Source organism: Apus apus, chromosome 10 (genome assembly GCF_020740795.1).
Source record: "Apus apus isolate bApuApu2 chromosome 10, bApuApu2.pri.cur, whole genome shotgun sequence".
In the NCBI taxonomy this organism is placed as follows: domain Eukaryota; kingdom Metazoa; phylum Chordata; class Aves; order Apodiformes; family Apodidae; genus Apus; species Apus apus.
Window position 1 is genome coordinate 3,808,497 of NC_067291.1, and position 19,470 is coordinate 3,827,966.

The 19,470-nt window shown below is 43.6% G+C and overlaps 2 protein-coding genes across 24 annotated transcripts; one reads left to right on the forward strand and one right to left on the reverse strand.

Moving 5' to 3' along the window:
- Positions 1–49: 49 nt before the first annotated feature.
- SKIC8 (SKI8 subunit of superkiller complex) lies at positions 50–8,369 on the forward strand. Of its 21 annotated transcripts, none has more exons than XM_051628661.1 (11): positions 50–148; positions 951–994; positions 1,087–1,114; positions 1,471–1,576; positions 1,999–2,171; positions 3,793–3,941; positions 4,234–4,327; positions 5,084–5,177; positions 5,815–5,907; positions 6,650–6,728; positions 8,093–8,369. In XM_051628661.1, exons 2-11 carry the CDS (start codon positions 983–985, stop codon positions 8,180–8,182), a joined length of 918 nt encoding a protein of 305 aa, XP_051484621.1. In that variant the 5' UTR covers positions 50–148; positions 951–982; the 3' UTR covers positions 8,183–8,369. The 21 variants fall into 21 exon arrangements, with proteins under 21 accessions (XP_051484621.1, XP_051484632.1, XP_051484639.1 ...); XM_051628672.1 differs by having other exon boundaries at positions 96–167; XM_051628679.1 differs by having other exon boundaries at positions 111–129.
- Positions 8,370–9,213: 844 nt separating this feature from the next.
- DNAJA4 (DnaJ heat shock protein family (Hsp40) member A4) lies at positions 9,214–15,119 on the reverse strand. 3 transcript variants are annotated; one of them, XM_051628696.1, is made up of 8 exons: positions 15,023–15,119; positions 14,681–14,818; positions 12,860–13,040; positions 11,835–11,939; positions 10,838–11,065; positions 10,529–10,759; positions 9,917–10,017; positions 9,214–9,823 (listed from the first exon to the last, which is right to left on the reverse strand). In XM_051628696.1, exons 2-8 carry the CDS (start codon positions 14,810–14,812, stop codon positions 9,605–9,607), a joined length of 1,197 nt encoding a protein of 398 aa, XP_051484656.1. In that variant the 5' UTR covers positions 14,813–14,818; positions 15,023–15,119; the 3' UTR covers positions 9,214–9,604. The 3 variants fall into 3 exon arrangements, with proteins under 3 accessions (XP_051484656.1, XP_051484657.1, XP_051484658.1); XM_051628697.1 differs by having other exon boundaries at positions 15,012–15,025; XM_051628698.1 differs by lacking the exons at positions 12,860–13,040; positions 15,023–15,119 and having other exon boundaries at positions 14,681–14,846.
- Between the last annotated feature and the right edge of the window lie 4,351 nt (positions 15,120–19,470).

Below are 19,470 nucleotides of genomic sequence, written 5' to 3' on the forward strand. Positions count from 1 at the left end.
CGAGCGGGAGCCGGGAGCCGCTCTGTGGTTCTGGAGGAAAGAGGGGCTCGGGGGAGAGGCGCTCTGGCCGCGCTCTCTGTGGTACCCGGCATCATCGCTGCGCGACGGCGGCCGCGGGGCAGGCGGCGGGTGCGGGGCTGCCGTGCGGGTAGGGAGCTGCCGTGCGGGTGTGGGGCTGCCGTGCGGGTAGGGAGCTGCCGTGCGGGTAGGGAGCTGCCGTGCGGGTGTGGGGCTGCCGTGCGGGTAGGGAGCTGCCGTGCGGGTACGGGGCTGCCGTGCGGGTACGGGGCTGCCGTGCGGGTGTGGGGCTGCCGTGCGGGTAGGGAGCTGCCGTGCGGGTACGGGGCTGCCGTGCGGGTACGGGGCTGCCGTGCGGGTACGGGGCTGCCGTGCGGGTGTGGGGCTGCCGTGCGGGTGTGGGGCTGCCGTGCGGGTAGGGAGCTGCCGTGCGGGTACGGGGCTGCCGTGCGGGTACGGCGCTGCCGTGCGGGTAGGGAGCTGCTGTGCGCGTAGGGAGCTGCTGTGCGGTGCGGGCACGGCTCGGTACGGGCCCGCGGGGGAGGACAGAGGCGGCCGCAGGCCCAGGGGAGGCGGGGGTGCTGGGCCCTGGCGCGGCGGGGGGTGAACAAAAGGCGGGCTCCCCTCAGGCCTCTCTCACTCCCCTCGGGCCTCCCGGGCTCCCCTCGGGCCTCCCGGGCTCCTCTCAGGCCTCGCTGGCTCCCCTCGGGCCTCCCTCACTCCCCTCGGGCCTCCCTCACTCCTCTCAGGCCTCCCGGGCTCCCCTCGGGCCTCCCGGGCTCCCCTCAGGCCTCCCTCACTCCCCTAAGGCCTCCCGGGCTCCCCTCGGGCCTCCCTCACTACCCTCAGGCCTCCCTTTCTCCCCTTTCTGCTTCTGTGCCCTCCTGAGACACAGTCTGATTGCTGAGCCTCATGTTTTTTTCTCCTTCCAGAGCATTCCTGTTAAGATTGCTTCCATAACGACATGACCACCCAGGTAAGTAAAAGCACAGCGTTAATTAAGCTAATCAGTAGCTTGGTGTGTTTTTAGGCTGCTCATACGTAATATTAATTATTTTTTCTTTCTAGTACGGTATTCTCTTCAAGCAAGAGCAAGGTGAGAAAACACTGACATGAATTAAGTATTATTGGTCTTCTTGGATGATGTGAAGCTGATAATGGCAGATACACTTGTGAAATGACCTGGGCTACATTTGTGTTCAGTATAAATCAGGCTAACTCAGAGATACCTGTTGCTGTTTGTTCAGCAGTGAGTTTGGTGCTCAAAATACATCCTGTGTTTTGAAGCAATGAGAACAGTGACAGGGCTCTCAGAGCCCTGACAGACCTGAAGAGCAAGGGGTCTGTTGCCACCATTACAGTTGGCAGTTTTAGCATTAATGAAACTGATGGCTGTCTTCCAGCAAAAGAAACCAGTTAGTCTTTAATTTCTATGATTGTCTTCTCTCTTAGCTCATGATGATGCCATTTGGTCAGTTGCCTGGGGAAAAAATGAAAAAGATGGTTCTGAAACAGTGATCTCTGGTTCTTTGGATGATCTAGTGAAGGTCTGGAAGTGGTAAGTGAAGTGCTCCATATTAACCAGTTTTAAGCTTTGGAAGTATTCAGTGTGGAGATACAGCAGTCTTGAATTTCCATAATCTGCAGTGGTGTTAGGCATTGCACCAGGGAAGAAAGGGGTAGCCTGGCAGGTGGAACTGTTCCCCTCAGCTCCTCTCCACTGGTGCTCTCTCTCGGAGGGGAAGCATTTGCATATGCTTTAATTTTCAAGGAACGTGAGCCCTTTTGAGCATGCATGCTGAATTTTACACGTCTTCTGCCAGACAATAGTGCAACTTGTTGTATTTCTTAACCAAAGCATTAGGAGTGTATGTTGTGGTGAGGCAATGCCTTGGGATCTGTGAGCTGTGGAGGGAATAATGGGAAAAGAGTTAAGTGCCCCCAGCTGTTAATAAGGCTTTTCTTTCCCTTGACTGAAAGGAATGATGAAAAACTGGATCTGCAGTGGACTTTGGAGGGTCACCAGCTGGGTGTGGTGTCTGTGGATATCAGCCACACTGGCTCCATTGCAGCTTCCAGCTCCCTGGATGCCCACATTCGCCTTTGGGATTTAGAAACCGGCAAACAGATCAAGTCCATCGATGCTGGGCCTGGTAAGGAGCCAGTGCTCAGCTCTGCAGAACAAGGGGACTTGCTTTAAACAGTAAATGCTGCACACTGCATCAGTGGGGTGTATCAGATTAGAAGTATGTTGGATTTTTTTTTATATATATATATTTATTTGCGAAAATCTTAGTGATTGTATGAGCTCAACATGAAGTAGTATCAGACAATTTTACATGTACCGCTTCACTCAGCCCTTGTGAGACCCCACCTGGAGTCTGTGTCCTGTTCTGGAGGTCCCAAGACAGGAAGGATGTGGAGCTGTTGGAGTGAGTCTAGAGGAGGCCAGAGAGATGATCCAAGGGCTGGAGCAGCTCTGCTCTGGAGACAGGCTGGGAGAGTTGGGGTGTTCAGCCTGGAGAAGAGAAGGTTCCAGGGAGACCTTAGAGCACCTTCCAGTGCCTGAAGGGGCTCCAGGAAAGCTGGGGAGGGGCTTGGGACAAGGGCAGGGAGGGAGAGGACATGGGGGATGGTTTGAAACTGGAAGAGGGGAGAGTTAGGTGAGACATGAGGAGGCAATTCTTGAGTGTGAGGGTGGTGAGACACTGGAACAGGTTGCCCAGGGAAGCTGTGGCTGCCCCATCCCTGGCAGTGTTGAAGGGCAGGTTGGATGGGACTTGGAGCAACCTGGTCTGGTGGGAGGTTTCCCTGCCCATGCAGGGGGTTGGATCTAGATGATCTTGAAGGTCCCTTCCAACCCAAACCAGCCTGGGATTTATTTTTTCACACTACTGCTCTTTCTCAGATACATGTGGATGTGCTGTTTGCTTGAGGTATAAAGCAGAGGTGAAGCCAGCTTGCTCTTACAGATTTATCATTAAAAGGATATTTTAAAAAAATCATTCAAGTGCTTATTCAGATTGGTTTATAAACACAGTCTGAACTTTCCTCATAAACACTGAAGTTGAGCTTTATATGTGATGATTATTTGTGCAGTACAGCCAATCCTGAGGGAACAACTCAAAACACAGGAATGCTGGAGACTGAAGGAATGTTTTCCAAGTTGGAATTCAGGGCATAAGATCTCATTCTAAATATTTCATTGGTCCACTGGCTGTCCCTAATTTAAGAACAATCTTTATTATTAAGCATATAGAAAAAACCCATTAATTATGTTGTGCCAGATAAATAATACATTGTAGTGCTGTAAAGAGGTAGAGTGTTTTAAATTCCATTGCAAGGAGTGTTGATCTGTGTTACGTTTCATGTATCTGTGTTTCTCCTGCATCTTCTGAGCTTTGCTAGATACCAATGTTGCTTTCTTTTACTGGTGTGGTATCTTTGGGTATCAGGGGAAAAGTAGGAATTTGGACTTAATTCATGCAGTCTTAAGTTCTAGTTTATTGTTACAGGAGGGTCTAAAATGTACCCAGGGTCTTATTAGAGAATGTAATCTTTCACTGACCAGAAATAAATGGCTCAGGCTATGCTCCATTAATTACACAGAAGGAAATTAACTTTCCTAAGCCTGTACACTCTTCTTAAGAGCATGTAGTAGAGTTTAGAGAATTCAGAGGGTTAAATGTCTTAACAGATGCATACAGAACTGACATGGTTGAATGAGAACTAGAATTCAGCTAACTGTTGTTTTTTTTTTCCTTTGTAATGCAGTTGATGCTTGGTCCCTGGCTTTTTCACCTGATTCCCAGTACCTTGCAACAGGAAGTCATGTGGGAAAAGTAAATATTTTTGGTGTTGAAACTGGAAAGAAAGAATATTCTCTGGACACCAGAGGGAAGTTCATCCTTAGCATTGCATATGTAAGGAGCACACTTGATAATTTCTAATGTGTATTTGCTATTGCTGTAATATGTTGTAAACCAGATATTTTTGTTTCCACCCATCAGATTCTCTCCATGCTTTGATGGTCCCAAATATAAACTGTATGGAAAATGTACTTTGATCTTGCTTGTTCACATGTGACTAAGTCAGCTGAAGTCCAGGTGTCTCATGTAGACTGTATGTGTGACAAGTTACCAAGAGAATGTCAGGGAGATGTATATCATAAATGCATACAGCTGTTAAATGCCTTCTTTTGGTGGTTTATTACAGAGTCCAGATGGAAAATACCTAGCCAGTGGGGCCATAGATGGCATTATCAATATTTTTGATATTGCAACTGGAAAGCTTCTGCATACGCTGGAAGGTAATGGCTTGTTTATGTCTTTCAAATACCCAAGTTCTGGCTTCATTCCTCAAAAAAATTAAAGGATATAATGCAAGTCAGAGTAAGATGCAACAGCCATGGCATAAATGAGTCGATGTTTCTGTCCATTAGACAGTATTTAGTTATTCAGTGTGCTGTAACTTAACACTGAAAATATTAGTGGCAAACTGTAAACTCAAGCCTGCATCATAAATGCCTCTCTCAAAAGATACAGTCATTAGTGCTTAACTAAATTCTTGAATTGCAGTTCTTTCTTGCATTGCAGTACAAGGGAACAAAGCTAAGCCAAATGTGTACCAATTTTTCTTTTTGCTAGGTTATCAGTTTTATTCCTGTTCTGGAAAATATCTGAACATTGTATGTTGTAGGTGCTCTGCATTTTGTAACAGATAAACGGGCTTTTAATGTTTGTGCAGTTTCTGTCCATTTGTATAGCTAATTAAAAAGCCTGAGCACTTCAACAAGATAAAATCATATCAGAAAATATGACATAATTTCTAATAAATATCCACGGCTTAAAAAAGTAAGATAGTTTTGTGTTGCTGTGGACATGCCTTAACATTCAAAGTTCAGAATGTTTCCATTTCATGTTGTGTGAAGAAGCCTGAAGGGGTGTAAAGACTCTTCAGAGGTTGTGTGAAGAGGGAACTGCTGACCTGGTGTAGGGCTTCTGAAGCAGCAGCATCAGTAGGAGGAACAGCTGTGTTCTAAGCCATACCTGTCTTTGACTTCCAGGCCATGCAATGCCCATTCGCTCACTGACGTTCTCTCCAGATTCTCAGTTGCTGGTCACTGCTTCTGATGATGGCTACATCAAAATCTATGATGTGTAAGTTGTTGGTTTGCAAGGCATCCTAACAGGAAGCAGAGAGGCTGATACTGTGAAACATCTCTCCAACTCTCTGCTCTCTATAATTCCCTGCAGCTTTTGGTGACTTTTTAATGTAATAAATAATCTTAAGTAAGAAAATACTACACCCTTAGATGATTTTTTAAAGGGCATAGGTGGATGACAGCCTTAACTTGAAAACAAACAACTTGCCTTATATTTGCCCTGTGGGCAACAAGCTAATTGTACCTGTCCTGTGTATTTGTGTTTACCATCTTAAACATATTCTGTACCCAAGGAATTTTATTTATGACCTGTTTCAGTTGCATTGTGCAAAACCTTGGAAGGCTCTGGGGAGGAAAAGGCACCAGATCCATGATCTTCACTCCCCTGCACCTGCATTACTTTGCTTTCCTCCTGGTGAAACTGTTTTATCCACCAGGGTATCTTCTTAGTGACTTATTTTTGTGTTAACCATTTGAAATGGAAAGGCAGAACCTGTAACACAAGTTCAGCTTGGACGAACAAACAGATGAGCTTGACCTTGCATTGAACCATTCCTGACTGCCAGAGTGTATTCCTGTTGCTCTTTCCCTGGAATTCACTAACCAAATGTTAAAATTTGTTCTTTCCACAGGCAGCATGCAAACTTGGCTGGCACATTAAGTGGTCATGGATCCTGGGTATTGAATGTAGCATTTTGTCCTGATGATACCCATTTTGTTTCCAGGTATTGAGGATTTTTAACTTTTTTATACTTACTGACAAAACAACAACTGTTTATAAAGGGAGATGTGTCATAAAAAGTAAAGGTGCACAAATTGCAATGGAATCTCTAACAGAAAAAGGTACATTGCAACTAAAGATGCACAAGCCAATCTGTGATGTGATGCCAGGTACAGTGAATACCATTACATAGTGCACATCATTCCCCTGCACTGTAGCTCCCTCCAAGAGAAGAAAACCTGATCCTAAGAGAATGGCTATTTCATAGAATCACAGACTGGTTTGGGTTGGAAGGGACCATAAAGTTCATCTAGTTCCAGCCCTCCTGCATGGGCAGGGACACCTCCCACTAGACCAGGTTGCTCAGGGTGCCATCCAGCCTGCCTTTGAACACTTTGAAAAATTGCCACTGAATTAAAAAGTAGCAGTAGTACATTAATCTAGCTGAACATCAGTGTTAACTCTTCAAACAGCTCAGGCAGTGTGGGACCTGGTGTATGCAACAGGAGTTCCTTTCTCCAAAGAACTTAATGAATTTTCTGGCTAAAACAGGTCATTTTCATGGTGCAGATACTGAAACAGTAAATGTGTTTGAAACTTAACTGGAACCTGGTGGAAGATCATTCCCTTTGTTCTTTATCCCTGTATTGGGTGGGTGAAAGCAGATTTCTTGTGTCTACCACAAGATCTTTTAAGCTTTGCTAAATTATTAATTTAAACATTGATCAATACTATTTTTCTTTCAGTTCATCTGATAAAAGTGTGAAAGTTTGGGATGCTGGAACAAGAACCTGTGTTCACACCTTCTTTGACCACCAAGATCAGGTGTGTCTGTCACTGCTTTACCTGGGTCATTGTTCACAGAACTTCAGCTGTGTAGTTTTGCACATCTGTGCTTCAGCTTTGGGGCTGGCCTTTGTCTTGCTGTAATGAAGCCTTTGAAGTTCTTCATCATCATGTGGCACTTCAGCATTGGAACTAACACTCCAAAGCATATAGGTTGATCTCTTCCAGGTCATGTAAGTTTTTCAGGTCCAAATAAGGGCAATCCTCAGTGGCCAAAAGGATTCTTACCAGACTATTTTTTTACCTTTGTCTATAGTCTTATTTCCCTCACACATTGTGTGCATGTGTAAGGGGGGGAAATCCTTAAAGGATGGAACTATCTAAAAAGATTCCTGAAAGGGCACCCTTGAAACGTGGCACTTTCTCCTCCTCAAATGTCTGTGATACTCTGGACTTTTTTTTTTTCTTTTGCTGGGTGATTGAAGAGAGAATTTATCTACCAAGTTAACTCTGTTTCCAAATGTTAGGTGTTAAATAAAACAATCCATCTTTTAATGGATGTTGAGGGAGAATTAACAAAGGAAATCCAGATTTTATTGGACTCTTCCTTAGAGTCTATTTTGCTACTAACCCTCTTTTCAGCTAGGGGGCTTTAGTACAGAAGTACCAAGCAGAATTGGATTTCCAGTGTTTATTTTAGCTATTGCCTATTACCTTGTAAGTTTGTGCAAAGTAGAGATGTATCAGCTCCTGGGAAGGCTGTTTTTAGGTATTAATGGTTCCCCAACACATACTGTTGTCAGAACAGCCATTTTGCAATCCCAGGGTAAGGTACTAGGTAGCCTGCACTTTTCTGATGTGGTCCTGATGATGCAGGGGCAGTTGCTTAAGTTTGTACAACTGTCCTAAGTTTAAGGCAGAGGACTGAAGTGAATTTATCTTAAGTTTTGCACTGGTAAGTAAATGGCTCTCTTGATTACTGCCTGAATGACTCGTCTGTCATGATGGGTCAGCCTGCTTGAAAAGTATTTTCTCTCTTGCTTTCCTGAAAACACTGTAAAATTCTCTTCAGGAAAGGAAGACAGAATGAGTAAGAGTGAACATGTGGGGTTTGATTTATGCAAACCAGGGCAAGTACTTACCAGCCTCTTTCAAGTATCTTTACATTGTCTAATCCAGTTGGTAGGAGCAGTGTTAGGAACTTGTCAGGCTACTAGATGGCAGCGTCCTCTGGTTCATCAAACTAATCTGTTCCAGCAGGAGCCATAATTGGACCAGCTCTAATAAGGTGATCTTTAAGTAATCCCTTTTCTGCTGCTGCTTGTAGTAAAAAAATATGGCTGCTCTGAAGGCATTTTTTCTTAAGTCTGCTGTTGATAACCTTGAATATGTTCTAATTGCAGGTCTGGGGAGTCAAATACAATGGAAGTGGGTCCAAAATTGTGTCTGTTGGAGATGACCAAGAAATTCATATTTATGACTGTCCAGTTTAAATGTCTTAACTCAGATCCTTTGGTTAACTCTTGTGGCAGTTTTTAGGACTATTACTGTCCTATGTATTTTTTTAATATGATAAAAGCATTTTCATAATTCTCATCTGCAAAATCAGGTATGTTTATATGTAATATTTTGTTTAGCATGAAAGCTTTTTTTAAAAATAAAAGCTACAGATGCAAGCAACTAGTGTCTGATCTTTGGAAAAATCTATTTTTGGAAACATGTAGTAATGGGGGCAGTAACTGCTCAGTTAATCTCCCCTGCCTTTGGACATAAATAGACTAGAGCTGGGAAGTGTTGACCAACTCACAGCAGCTTATTTTAGGAAAAGCAACAGAGCCTGTGTTGTGTGCCTGGGGACTGAGAGCCTGTGCTCAGCTTGATGCTGTCCCAGTGACTGCCATAGGGTCACTGAAGTTGAACACCTGTTCCAGCAATTGTCTGGTGACACGTAGCTCATTCATCATGGTTACTTTCACTAAAGGGTGCTAGTTGTTTCCACCACTGACTTGATACAAACCCTACTAGAAAACAGATCAAAGGAAAAAAACTCTAGTGTGATCATTTTACCCTGGTATTTCCTTGTCATGTTATAAACCACTAGCAGTACAGCCCCTGCCCAGGGTTCTGGTGTATACAGCTTCAGCTCAGGCTTAAGTACACACTGAGCAGGCAGTGAAACCCTTTCTAGGGAAGGCTGAAATACAGAGCTTGAGCTTCTGGAAGATCAAAATTTTATTTGGAAGTATTTGCCTGCATTTAAGTTTTAAGTATATGGGGTACACTGTGTACACATAAGGAAAGTATGTTACATAGAGCTGAAGGAATGCTACTGTGGTACAATGGAACACAGGAAGAGTGAGATTATGCAAGGAGTGGGGCACAGACAAACTGCTGTTGAAACAGAGGCAGCTAACACAAAGTTGAATATTGGAGAGCAATCTAGACTAGGTGACAAACTCTGAACTGAGAAACTTGTTTAAAGGGGGGGATCAAGAATGGCTGGGAAAGTACAAGAGAAGCATGATAAAATGCCAAGAGTTCTATTTATTAGAAGTTATTTCTGCTATGTTTTATTCTATGAAATTAATTTTCCAGTATGAAAGTATTTACATAAGACACTCCACTTAGCCTCTATCACTCTTGCCAAAGTCTTATATAAATAGCATAGGTGAAATAAATTGAGAACCTTCATAGCAAAGGAGAATGTATACCAACTCAGTTGGTTCTCAGCTGTGTGACAGTTGCTTTATATATAAAGACTACAAGAACACAATATAAATTAGTTACAAAAAGGTGATACTGACAGCGCAGCAACTCAATTTGCTGAACACAAAAACCACAAGCAGTGGCTATTACAGCCATGCAGTTTTCATTGTGAAAATTTACATTTTAGATGGCATCCATTCCACCTTGCTTTAAGATGTCTGACATTGTACTCCTGTTCTTGGACCCTCCTCATCTTCTTCATAAGCTTCTCCCCCGCTGTTGCGGTAGGTTTGCTCGTTTGGATCAAACTCTTCAAGCTCTACCTGATCCATCTCATCTGTAATCATAACATCTTCTCGTGGAGGAAGCAGAGCCTCCAGCAGACTCAGTTTCTCCCTTGGCAGCCAGTAGTGCTCTGGGAACTGGACCTACAATTTCACATTTTGATTTTGATGAATAGTTAATGAATACATTAATGAATAGTTACTCCATGGACATCTTTGCTACAGAAGTAAACTTACCAAGAATTGTATAATTAAGCTGCCTTTGTCCATTGGAGATTTGTAGATAGGCATCCCTTCATTGCAGATACACTTCAGGTCACCATGTTTAATGACTTCACCTGCACAGAGTTAAGAGCTGAGTGAGCTGAGGTGACAGACATGCCAGACCCATAAACCAGCAGGGCTCCAGCAGCCTGCAAGGGACACCAGTGAGCAATGCACAGAAAGGCTGCAGACTGAAAAACACTAAACCAAAGCTATACAGAAGGAAGCCCATTGAGGATATTTAAAAGATTCAGCTTCTTGTAGCACAGCCTTCAGGCTCAATGACCAGATGGTCCAGCACATTTTAGGCTTCTGGCCTTTTACATATTTTCCTGGCTATCTACTGACTGAGGCTGGAGTTTATTAAGAACAATTTGCCAGCTTCAGCTATAGTTCAGCATATCATGTTTTAGAAGTAACAAGAATGACAAAAAATCCAACTAAATTAAATAACTGCAAGTGTCCTTTGAATTGTTTCATCAACTGTATAAAAAAACCCCACAAAAAAAGTCATCACCCCCTCCTGAAACTCCAGTCTAGGTACAAAGACAAGCACTTCATACAGCATCAGAACTTAGGACCTACCTGGCCTAGATGTTATGACAAGCACTCTGTTATCCAGAGTTTCAATGGTCTTTTTGAAACCACATAAAGCCTCTGAGAGCTGAATTCTCATTTTTGTGATTAAGTCATGCCCTCGTCTCTGAAAGACACTGTGATCCTTTTGATCCAGCACAATTATCACATCACCAGGCTCCAGATCAGGCTCCTGGTCACCTTCTCCATGAAATACTATCTTCTGACCATCTTTCATACCTGGAGAAAAGAAGCCCACTTATTACTCTCTGCAGAACTACAGATGATGATTAGGGACACAAAACAGACAGTTCTTACCTTTATCAACATGAACTTCTATGATCTTTTTCTCCCTTACAACCTTACAGCCATTGCAGTTGTCACACCTGTCCTTGGGATTGATTCTTTCGCCTTGGCCTTTGCATTCTGGACACACAGTTTGGATTTGTTGTACCATGCCAGGTCCAATCTGCTGAACTACAACTTGCATTCCTCTTCCTTTACACACAGGGCACTTCTCTATTGCCCCTCTCTTTCCACCATAACCTTTAACAAAAAAGAAGTTAAATCTGATCTCAGTCTCCAAAGAAAATTAACAAGATGCTCTGCAGTAGTCAGGCTGGAACTCCCTAACTTGAAAAGCACCTTTAGGGCAACTGAAGAGTAGTGCAGTAATAACTGGAATTTAGTTTTCCTCACAAAACATGCCCCACAAACTAAAAATTTCTAGAAGTGAATTAATGTGAAGTTTGCTATACACAGCTCATTTTATTAGCCTCTGCCCTAGCTCCCAATACATCTTGGTTTTGAAGGAACTATCAGCGTACTGACTTGGAGACACAGACATTCCATTAATACTTTGCAAAGAATCTGCTTGCTAAATATTTATTAGAGTGCTAAGATACAAGACCTCATTAAGATTTACCTCAAGGAACATCTGTCATTACAGATACTTAATAGCTGTAAAATGAATTGTGTAATACAAGCTAGACTGCCAGCCACAGCAATTAAAAGTTTCATTACTGAAGTTCCAGATGAAAATAGTTTTCATTTAGGCACCCTTAACTACAATTCACAGTGAGTTTAAGTCTGCCATTAAAACAATAACTTTATACCACTATGTTTAAGACAGCTTTATTCTTGGATAAGCATAAATAAGAACTAAATATCCTGGCAAACTTTTTTTTGGGAGGGAAGGAGAGGAAAAAAACCAAACCAGACACCTCCCACTTCATACCCAGCCCCCACCGATGTTCAAAAGAAAAAAAGAGAGCTCAGAGAAATAGGAGTTTGAAACCACTACTTGTTTTTTTACCTTCACACTTTCCACAAATAACATTCTTTTGAAGTGCCAACTTCCTTGTAATACCATTATATAAGTCTTCAAGAGATACACCTAACTGGTGCACAACATTTTTGCCTTTAAAAAAACAAAAGAGCAAGATTAATTCTGGTTCAGCTGTTGTAAGGGCCAATGTTTATTTAAAGGCTTCTACACTTGTTCATACATGCACAGTCTCACTGAAGAAATGTAAAGTCTATTCCGAACTTAGAACACAGCTCAGCCCCCTTAAAAGCATGTGCAGTTCCATCAGCTTCCACTAAGCTGCACCCACTTATGTCAGAACACAAGTTTAGCTATAATTAAGCAAAGCATCACAAAAGCCACTCCTACCCCTAATGTCATAAGCTTAACTGAAAGGGCAAGATGCAAGGACACTACCAGCTTCAGAGCTAGTCAATTCAGAAGCTGCTGTTATGCCTACCTATATATTTCCAAGCCACTTCATCACAGAATTTTAAAGATTTTACAGCAAGTTACTGCTTGCTCTTCCAACAAACATAGCGCATGGAAAATAGACAAAAATCATACTGTACTTTTGGCAGCACTCTGTGCTCAGTTTCAGGTAATTTCTCTCAAATATTTTAATGAGATTTAACATTACTGAAGTTTAAGTTGATGGTGTCCTTTGAAGCAAGTTCCCCAAAGCAAATGAGCAAGTGAGGCACAGATCTGGAAACAGGTAACTTAAAACAGGTCTAATTCAACTGCTCTAATCTACCAATGCTTCCCCCTCCCCTACAGATTACCCACACCCACTTAAAAACAAACAGAACTCATCAGAAAGATTGCTATGGCTACGTCAAGTTAAGTAGTTTTAGAAATTTAATGCTTAGAGTAACTAAAAAAAAATAAAAAAATCATAGTTTACTGGCTCTATTGTTGCAACGAGTAACACCCACACTCTGTGCACTTGGCAGAAGAGCAGTACCATAGCACAGGCATTTTATGCTTAAGTGCACGGTTAGAGTTTCTAGAACTTGTTTAGAACTGTGTACCTCTTCTCTCTCTATTCATTCGGCCTCCACCACCAAAGAACATGTCAAAGATGTCCATGGGTGAAGAGAAGCTGCCGCCACTCAGGCCTCCTTCTTTAATAGCCTGCTCCCCACCCTGGTCATAGAGGTCCCTTTTCTTTGGGTCCGACAGAACTTCATATGCCTGTGATATGAGTTTAAACTAAAAAGAAAAAAGAAGCTCTGAACAACTATGACCAAGAGGAAAAGTAACCCTCTCATATGCAACTCCATCTTAAGACTGATCCACTGTAGCACTTCTCTTGTAGCACTTGTCTTTTTCCAAAAGAAAGCTCCCTAAACAAACGTGTACTGGACTACAACAGTACACTTGTATCCAGGAAAACCTCCCCTTTTCTCCCTCTCCCTCCCTCCCAGGTTACAAAAGGGTATTTCATATCCAACTTAAAAGCATATGCAAACTACACTTTGATGATTGTGGGAGCTGCAACTGTTAAACACCTCTAACAAGTCCATCTAGGTATGATACTATCCCCAGTCTTTGAGGGCCCCAGACACAAAATGGCCACAGCTGTGCTAGCCATTCCAAGGCTGCACAGGGATCCTTCATGCCTGCTGAGCTGCTTCATCCAGCTAGAACTAAAAAAAAAAAAAATCAAACGTTTAAGTCACCAGATGCTGGTGTCACTTCCTGATCACAAACACAAGAACTTGGATACAAATAAAAATATCCACTTCAAATCAAAAAATTAAGGGATTTTTAAAATAGCTATCAAGAATCTCCCATTCCTAAGATCAGTAAGTCAATCTTTAAACACAATTATGCTACTGCTGAAATGGCTCCATTTTAAACTTCGCTTACTTATGATGGAAGTAAAATGGTGTAAGCAAAAAAAACAGGCCAAAACCAAAAAGCAGTTACCTTTGGCTCTGCAACTATTTAGCTAGCTTCTAAACTAGAGTACTACATACACAAACATGGAGCTTCCATTCCTATGTTAAGGTGTTGTCACACCAGTTTTTAGATAATTAGAGAATCATACAACGACAGGTTGGAAGGGACCTCAAGGATCATCTGGTCCACCCTTTTTAGCTAATACTATAGTTTATATGAGAATTAATAATCTTATCATTCAAGCTTTCCACAGCTCTCCAATTGTGCTGCTGATTTGGCCTCCCAGGCAACGTGGAGCTGAGCGGATCTCTGCTTAATCGCACGTAGAACAGTTTTGCTGTCCACCCATGCACAGCCCGATCATTTCCTCTGGATAACTACCTGGTACGTCTGCATTAGCATTCTCCCTGAAGGACACCCATCCCGCTCAGGCTCACAGAGCTCTCCAGCTCAAACCCCAGCAGGCGCAGCCCTGCTGGCCGCTGGATCCCCCTTCGCAACATCTGACGCAGCACAACGCCCACCCAGGCACTAGAAACCCTTTCAGCTTTGCCCGTTTTGCCCCGTGTCTCGGTAAGAACGAGCTCCCACTGGCAGCTATGGGGAGACTATCAGGAACCGGCCCAAAAAAAGAGGCACCAACACGTCCCCCCCCGCCTCAGCCGGGCCTGCTCCCACCTTCACGTCTTGCACAGATCCTGAGGGGCGGGAGCCTCCATGTAACCGCACTACGCTGCGGGAAGGGCCTGAGGCCCGCCCTTCAGGCAAAGCAGAATTTAAAGGCAGAAGGAAAGGCGCCCTTTCCGCCGCTCGACACCGCTCAGTGCCGCTGCGCGTCGGGCCCACGGTGCCCCGGGCCCTCCCGCTCCCCGCCCCGGGGCCCTGCGCCTCACGGCGGGCGGAGCGACCGCCCGGCCCGGCCCGGCCCCGGCCCCGGCCCCGCGTACCCGCTCGCCCTCGCTGGGGTTCTTGTCGGGGTGGTACTTGAGCGCCAGCTTGCGATAGGCGCGCTTGATCTCCTCGGAGGAAGCATTCGGCTTCACCTGCAGGATGTCGTAGTACTCCGTCTCCTTCACCATGGTGCCCTGCAGGAGGACGCCCCGCGTTACCCCGCGCACCCACTGAGGCCCGTCCCGTCCCCCCGCCTCACGGCCTCACTCCCGCCTCACGGCCCCGCACCCCCGCCTCACGGCCCCGCGCCGCGCCGCCCCGCACTCCCGCCTCACGGCCCCGCACCCCCGCCTCACGGCCCCGCACTCCCGCCTCACCGCCCCGCACCCCCGCCTCACCGCCCCGCGCAGCGCCCGCTCGCCGCTCCGCCCCGCCTCTTCCGCGGATTTTATACGGGGACCGGCCGAATCTTCTGGAATGACGCTGCTCTACGTCACGGCCCTGGAACGGTCTAGAATTCCCGCCCGTGGCGTCACTGCCGGTGCGGGAAGGGGAGGAGGCGGTTCCCGCCCGGCGGGGCCTGCTGGGGGCCGGGCCTGCTGAGGCGGCTGCTCTCCCTGCCCCCGGGGGAGGCTCAGCGAGGGGCCTGTTCTCTCTCAGGTATCGCGCTGGAGTCGCTGAAGTGTCGTTTATCCAGCAGCCTCCCCCTCCCGCCTCTCCTGTGAACCGGGTTAGTTCCCATCTGGCCTGCAAACCTGTCAGTCCCTGGGCAGCGAGTACAGGCTGCGCGTTGGGAGTTGTTAGTGGCTGGACTGGGTTTCTGACGTCTTGTTCCTCAGTGTTCTGGGCGTTTTAAAGTGAATTGAGCCCCTGCTCTGTGTTCATTTTGTGTTTGCCCGTTCCTCAAGCCAGCCTGCTGAGAGTGGGCTACAAAGCTGGGTTAGTTTTCATCTTTCTCCAGGCAACCGAAGGTATCACGTTAATTATTTACTGCTCAGGTGGAAGCAGATAACTGGTAGTGGTGTGGGGCTGGCTAAACGCTTGTTTTCATAGAAGCCAATGCTGAAAATAACTGAAAAAATGCAGAAAAACTGGATGAGCTAAGGTTTTGTTCAAACTCGAGCAGAAATGGTTACAAGCTGTTTTTGTTCCAGGAAGCAGGTCTTTTATTCCTGGAAGCAGTTCTACAAAACAAGAACGTCTCCTGTGGTTATGAAAACCCAAAGGCTGCAGCTCCCTTGCAACCACAGTGCAGGTAAAAAGTTAAGATGACTGTGAAGAAGAGAACCCTGTTCAATTGTCTACAGTGAAAAATGAAGAAAAATAAAAAGGAAAAAAAGTGGCAGTGTGGGTTTTGAATGAAAACCTGATAGTTTAAAGCTCTAGTGACAATATCAATGAAATAAACCGTTCAAAGCAAGAAAGAAATTGATGTTGCTAACTTATTTTTGTAAGCATAAGTAGCAGCAGCTAAACAGGTAAATCTGAGTTTTGCAGTTGTGAAGTTATGTTGACAAGGAAATACAGAAATTATTTTCTAAAATGGCTGAAGTTACTCTTTATCCTAGTAGGCACAGAACTATCCTTTTTGTAAGGGGAAAACCCCCAGTTTATTCTTTGCCTTTAAAGATAAATTAGCTATAAATTTTATCTTTTAAGTTTTTAAAGATAAATTATCCTGTAGTCCTGAAGATAATATTTCTGTGTAAAAAGAAATTATAAATCTCTTCATAGCTTTGTGGTAGCTGAATGTTTCAGTAGATGAGAGGCTTTCAAAGCACATAATGAATTTTGCTGAGGATTTAATTTCCAAGATCAAGTTACAGTATGTTATAAGGAGACATATAAAAAGTATATGATTTATGTGCATAGAAACCCCCATGTAGGTATATGTAGATATATGTAAATATAAACTCCTACTCCTGGGTCATTTCTTACTATTAACAGTTGTTACAAGTAATAACAACCAGAAACTTTGCTATTGTATCTTTGCTTTAGAGGATTGGACATCCTGCTTTGTTTACTTTGATTTTATTAAAGGGAGCTATTGGGTTATATTTATTTTTAATATTAAGTATTTGTTTTCTCCATCTTTTGTTCTGGGTGGTATAACCAAACTCCTTGTTTATTCAGAGAATCAGTAGGAAAAGTATTAAGGGCTAGTGTTTTGGATTAGAAAAAGAGGAGTAAGATGAGTCCAGTGGTATTCTTCACATCATGATTGCATCTCCTGCATGGCTCAGGTCTGAGAAATGTGGTCATCCTGATACCTTAGGGCAATACACTACTGCTCTAGCTGTCTGAAGCAAAACATTTCCAATTGATCAGTGTTGTCTTTATGGAACGGAGTTGGGATCCTCAGCAGCTGATGTTAGTAATCTGTCATAATTAGTAATGTAATACAGCCTTTAGACATGCAGATGTACTTCTCAGTAGTTACAGTGGTGTTTCCTTTACTGCACCAAGGTGGTGATTGAGCCTGTAAATGCTCAATGCTGTTTCTTTTGCTGCACCCCTGGTCTCCTTGAGCCTGTGGTTGTTCCTAACCCGTTTCTCAGATGAAGAGCTGATCTCTTACTCTTCTTTGCGTCCTGCTGTATGTAATACTATGAATCACTGTGTCACTTTTTACTTGCACATGAATATAAACAGGAAAACAAGCAGAGAATATCTGTTATATGTAAGTAGGCAGGACTGGACTAGGAGTGGGGAATAATTAGATCCTACTGCCTTTTTCCTTTAACCACCAGAAGACTCTGCCTTTGGTTCTGAAATAGGTATTCCCACTGCTAGCACAAAACAAGAGTCAGAACACTGCCTCCCACCTGGCTTTGAGAGCACAGAGTGTCTTTACATTCTGCAAGAACTGTGCATTTATCTTTTAACCTCTGCTGTATGAAATAATTGTAGAATCTCCTTGTTGCATTTCCTTGTTTTATCTGGCCATACTACCATCTCATTAATCTTGCCTTCTAAAGTTGTGGTATTTTTAATCTGACTTCTTTCATCAGAAAGGTTTTAGTATAAAAAGTCTATATGAGTTTGAAAAGGTGCTTGCCTGGGGCTTTTCATTATGGCATCTGCCCTCAGCATCATCTCCTTGGCCCAAGCTGCCTTCAGTTTGTTTCAGGTATGTCTTGAGACTGGCTTGTTTACAACTTAATGGAGGCTGGGCCACAGGAATGTTCATAGACATGTTTGGGTTTAGAATTTTGCTTAGACCCTGAAATCTACTCTCATTTAAGAGTAACTGTGGAGTTGAATGTGTTTTTATTTTAGAAAAGAAAAAAGAAAAAGATATAGGAATGTATTGCTTATGAAAGCTATATGTAAATCCCATTCTGGAGCCTGGCAGACAGAGGGCTGCAATAAGTAGCAAGTTGAAAAACTGTCAGGTTTTAAGAGGACTGTGCTTAAATAATCTAAAAAAGACTTGAAGCTGTGCAATTTTTGTACGTAAATGTAACAAAGCCTTTCAAGCAGAAGCTGTAAAGGTTATTAGGTGTTTTGCTAGTGGTTGCTGTGGGCTGAAGGAACAGGTTATTTTAGGTTTAATTCACAATTTTTTGTTTTATGAAGTCTGGAATAACAATAGGACTACCAGTTTAACATCAAGCTTTTACCAAAAAAGCAGTATTTTACACTAAAATGTTTGTTACCAATTATGTGATTTAAAAAAACAACAACAAAACAACACAAAAAAGGGCCAATCACACACATTTGTTCTCTTACATTAATCAATCACCTGCTTAAACCAATTGGGATCAACAGTAAGGAGCATCCAGAATTAGTATACTTCTCCATTTGTAAATAAATAAAAATTTTATGGTGGAACATAAACATTCCTGCTTTACAAATAAAGAACTAGAGGACTACACAGCTATGGGCAGTTTGATGTTGCTATAGTTGCATTGTGAATTAAACCTGACATATTCTGTTCCACGCACCAAAGGGTGCCACCCACTCCACCCATGCTGAGCTTGGTCTGTGCATTGTGGGTCTGTTGGTTACTGAGCTTAGTAACCACCTGGCTTTGTTTTGGCTTCTGTGATACTTGTTTGGGATCTTGTGGCAGCCCAAGTTTGTAGTGGCAGTGTCTTCAACTCTAGGTATCAGCCACTAATTCCTGAAAGGTGCCAATCATAATTGTGGAGCAAAGGATGTGAACAGTGGATAAGCTTTATTTGCCTCCTAATTTCCTTTATAGCTTTGTGAGCCTGTCAATGCCCTGAAATCTTAACCTGTAGCTGGTAAAAGCAGCCCATCCCACTGCAAAATATCAGTCTGAGTCTCCTGCAAGTTGCACTCAAGGAGGTATAGGCATAAAAGAAAGGGACCATAGCATCACGTAAGCTGCAGTGTGTAAAAATCACTTGAAGGTGAAGATCATCCCTTACTGAACTCTGCATAAGTTGCCTCGTTTGTTAGGATTTATTACTTGGAACTTGAAGAGCATCTAGGAATGTTGTACCAGGCCTACAAAAGCAACTTCTGGGTAGTAGTGTTTCTTACAGCACAGCATTCATAAGCCTGTTGTTAAAATGACAAGACTGTTTGTAGCTGAAAATTGCAGGAAGCTTACACTTTAGCACAGTCACTTGAGTTTTCTGTTACAGTCCCAAAGCAACTCTTTTCCAGCAGTGCCCCCAGATAAATTCCCCTTGCTTCACAGCCTGGGTGCCCTGCAGCCACTTACGTTACTGGGAGAGTGATTTAGCATTGGAGAATCCTTGATTGTGTCCAAAGAATTCTCTAACCATCAGTTAGTGTAAGGAAGATTGTATGAAAAACAAAACAAAAAATTCCTTTCTGAACACAGTACGTATAGAAGAGATGTACTTTTGAG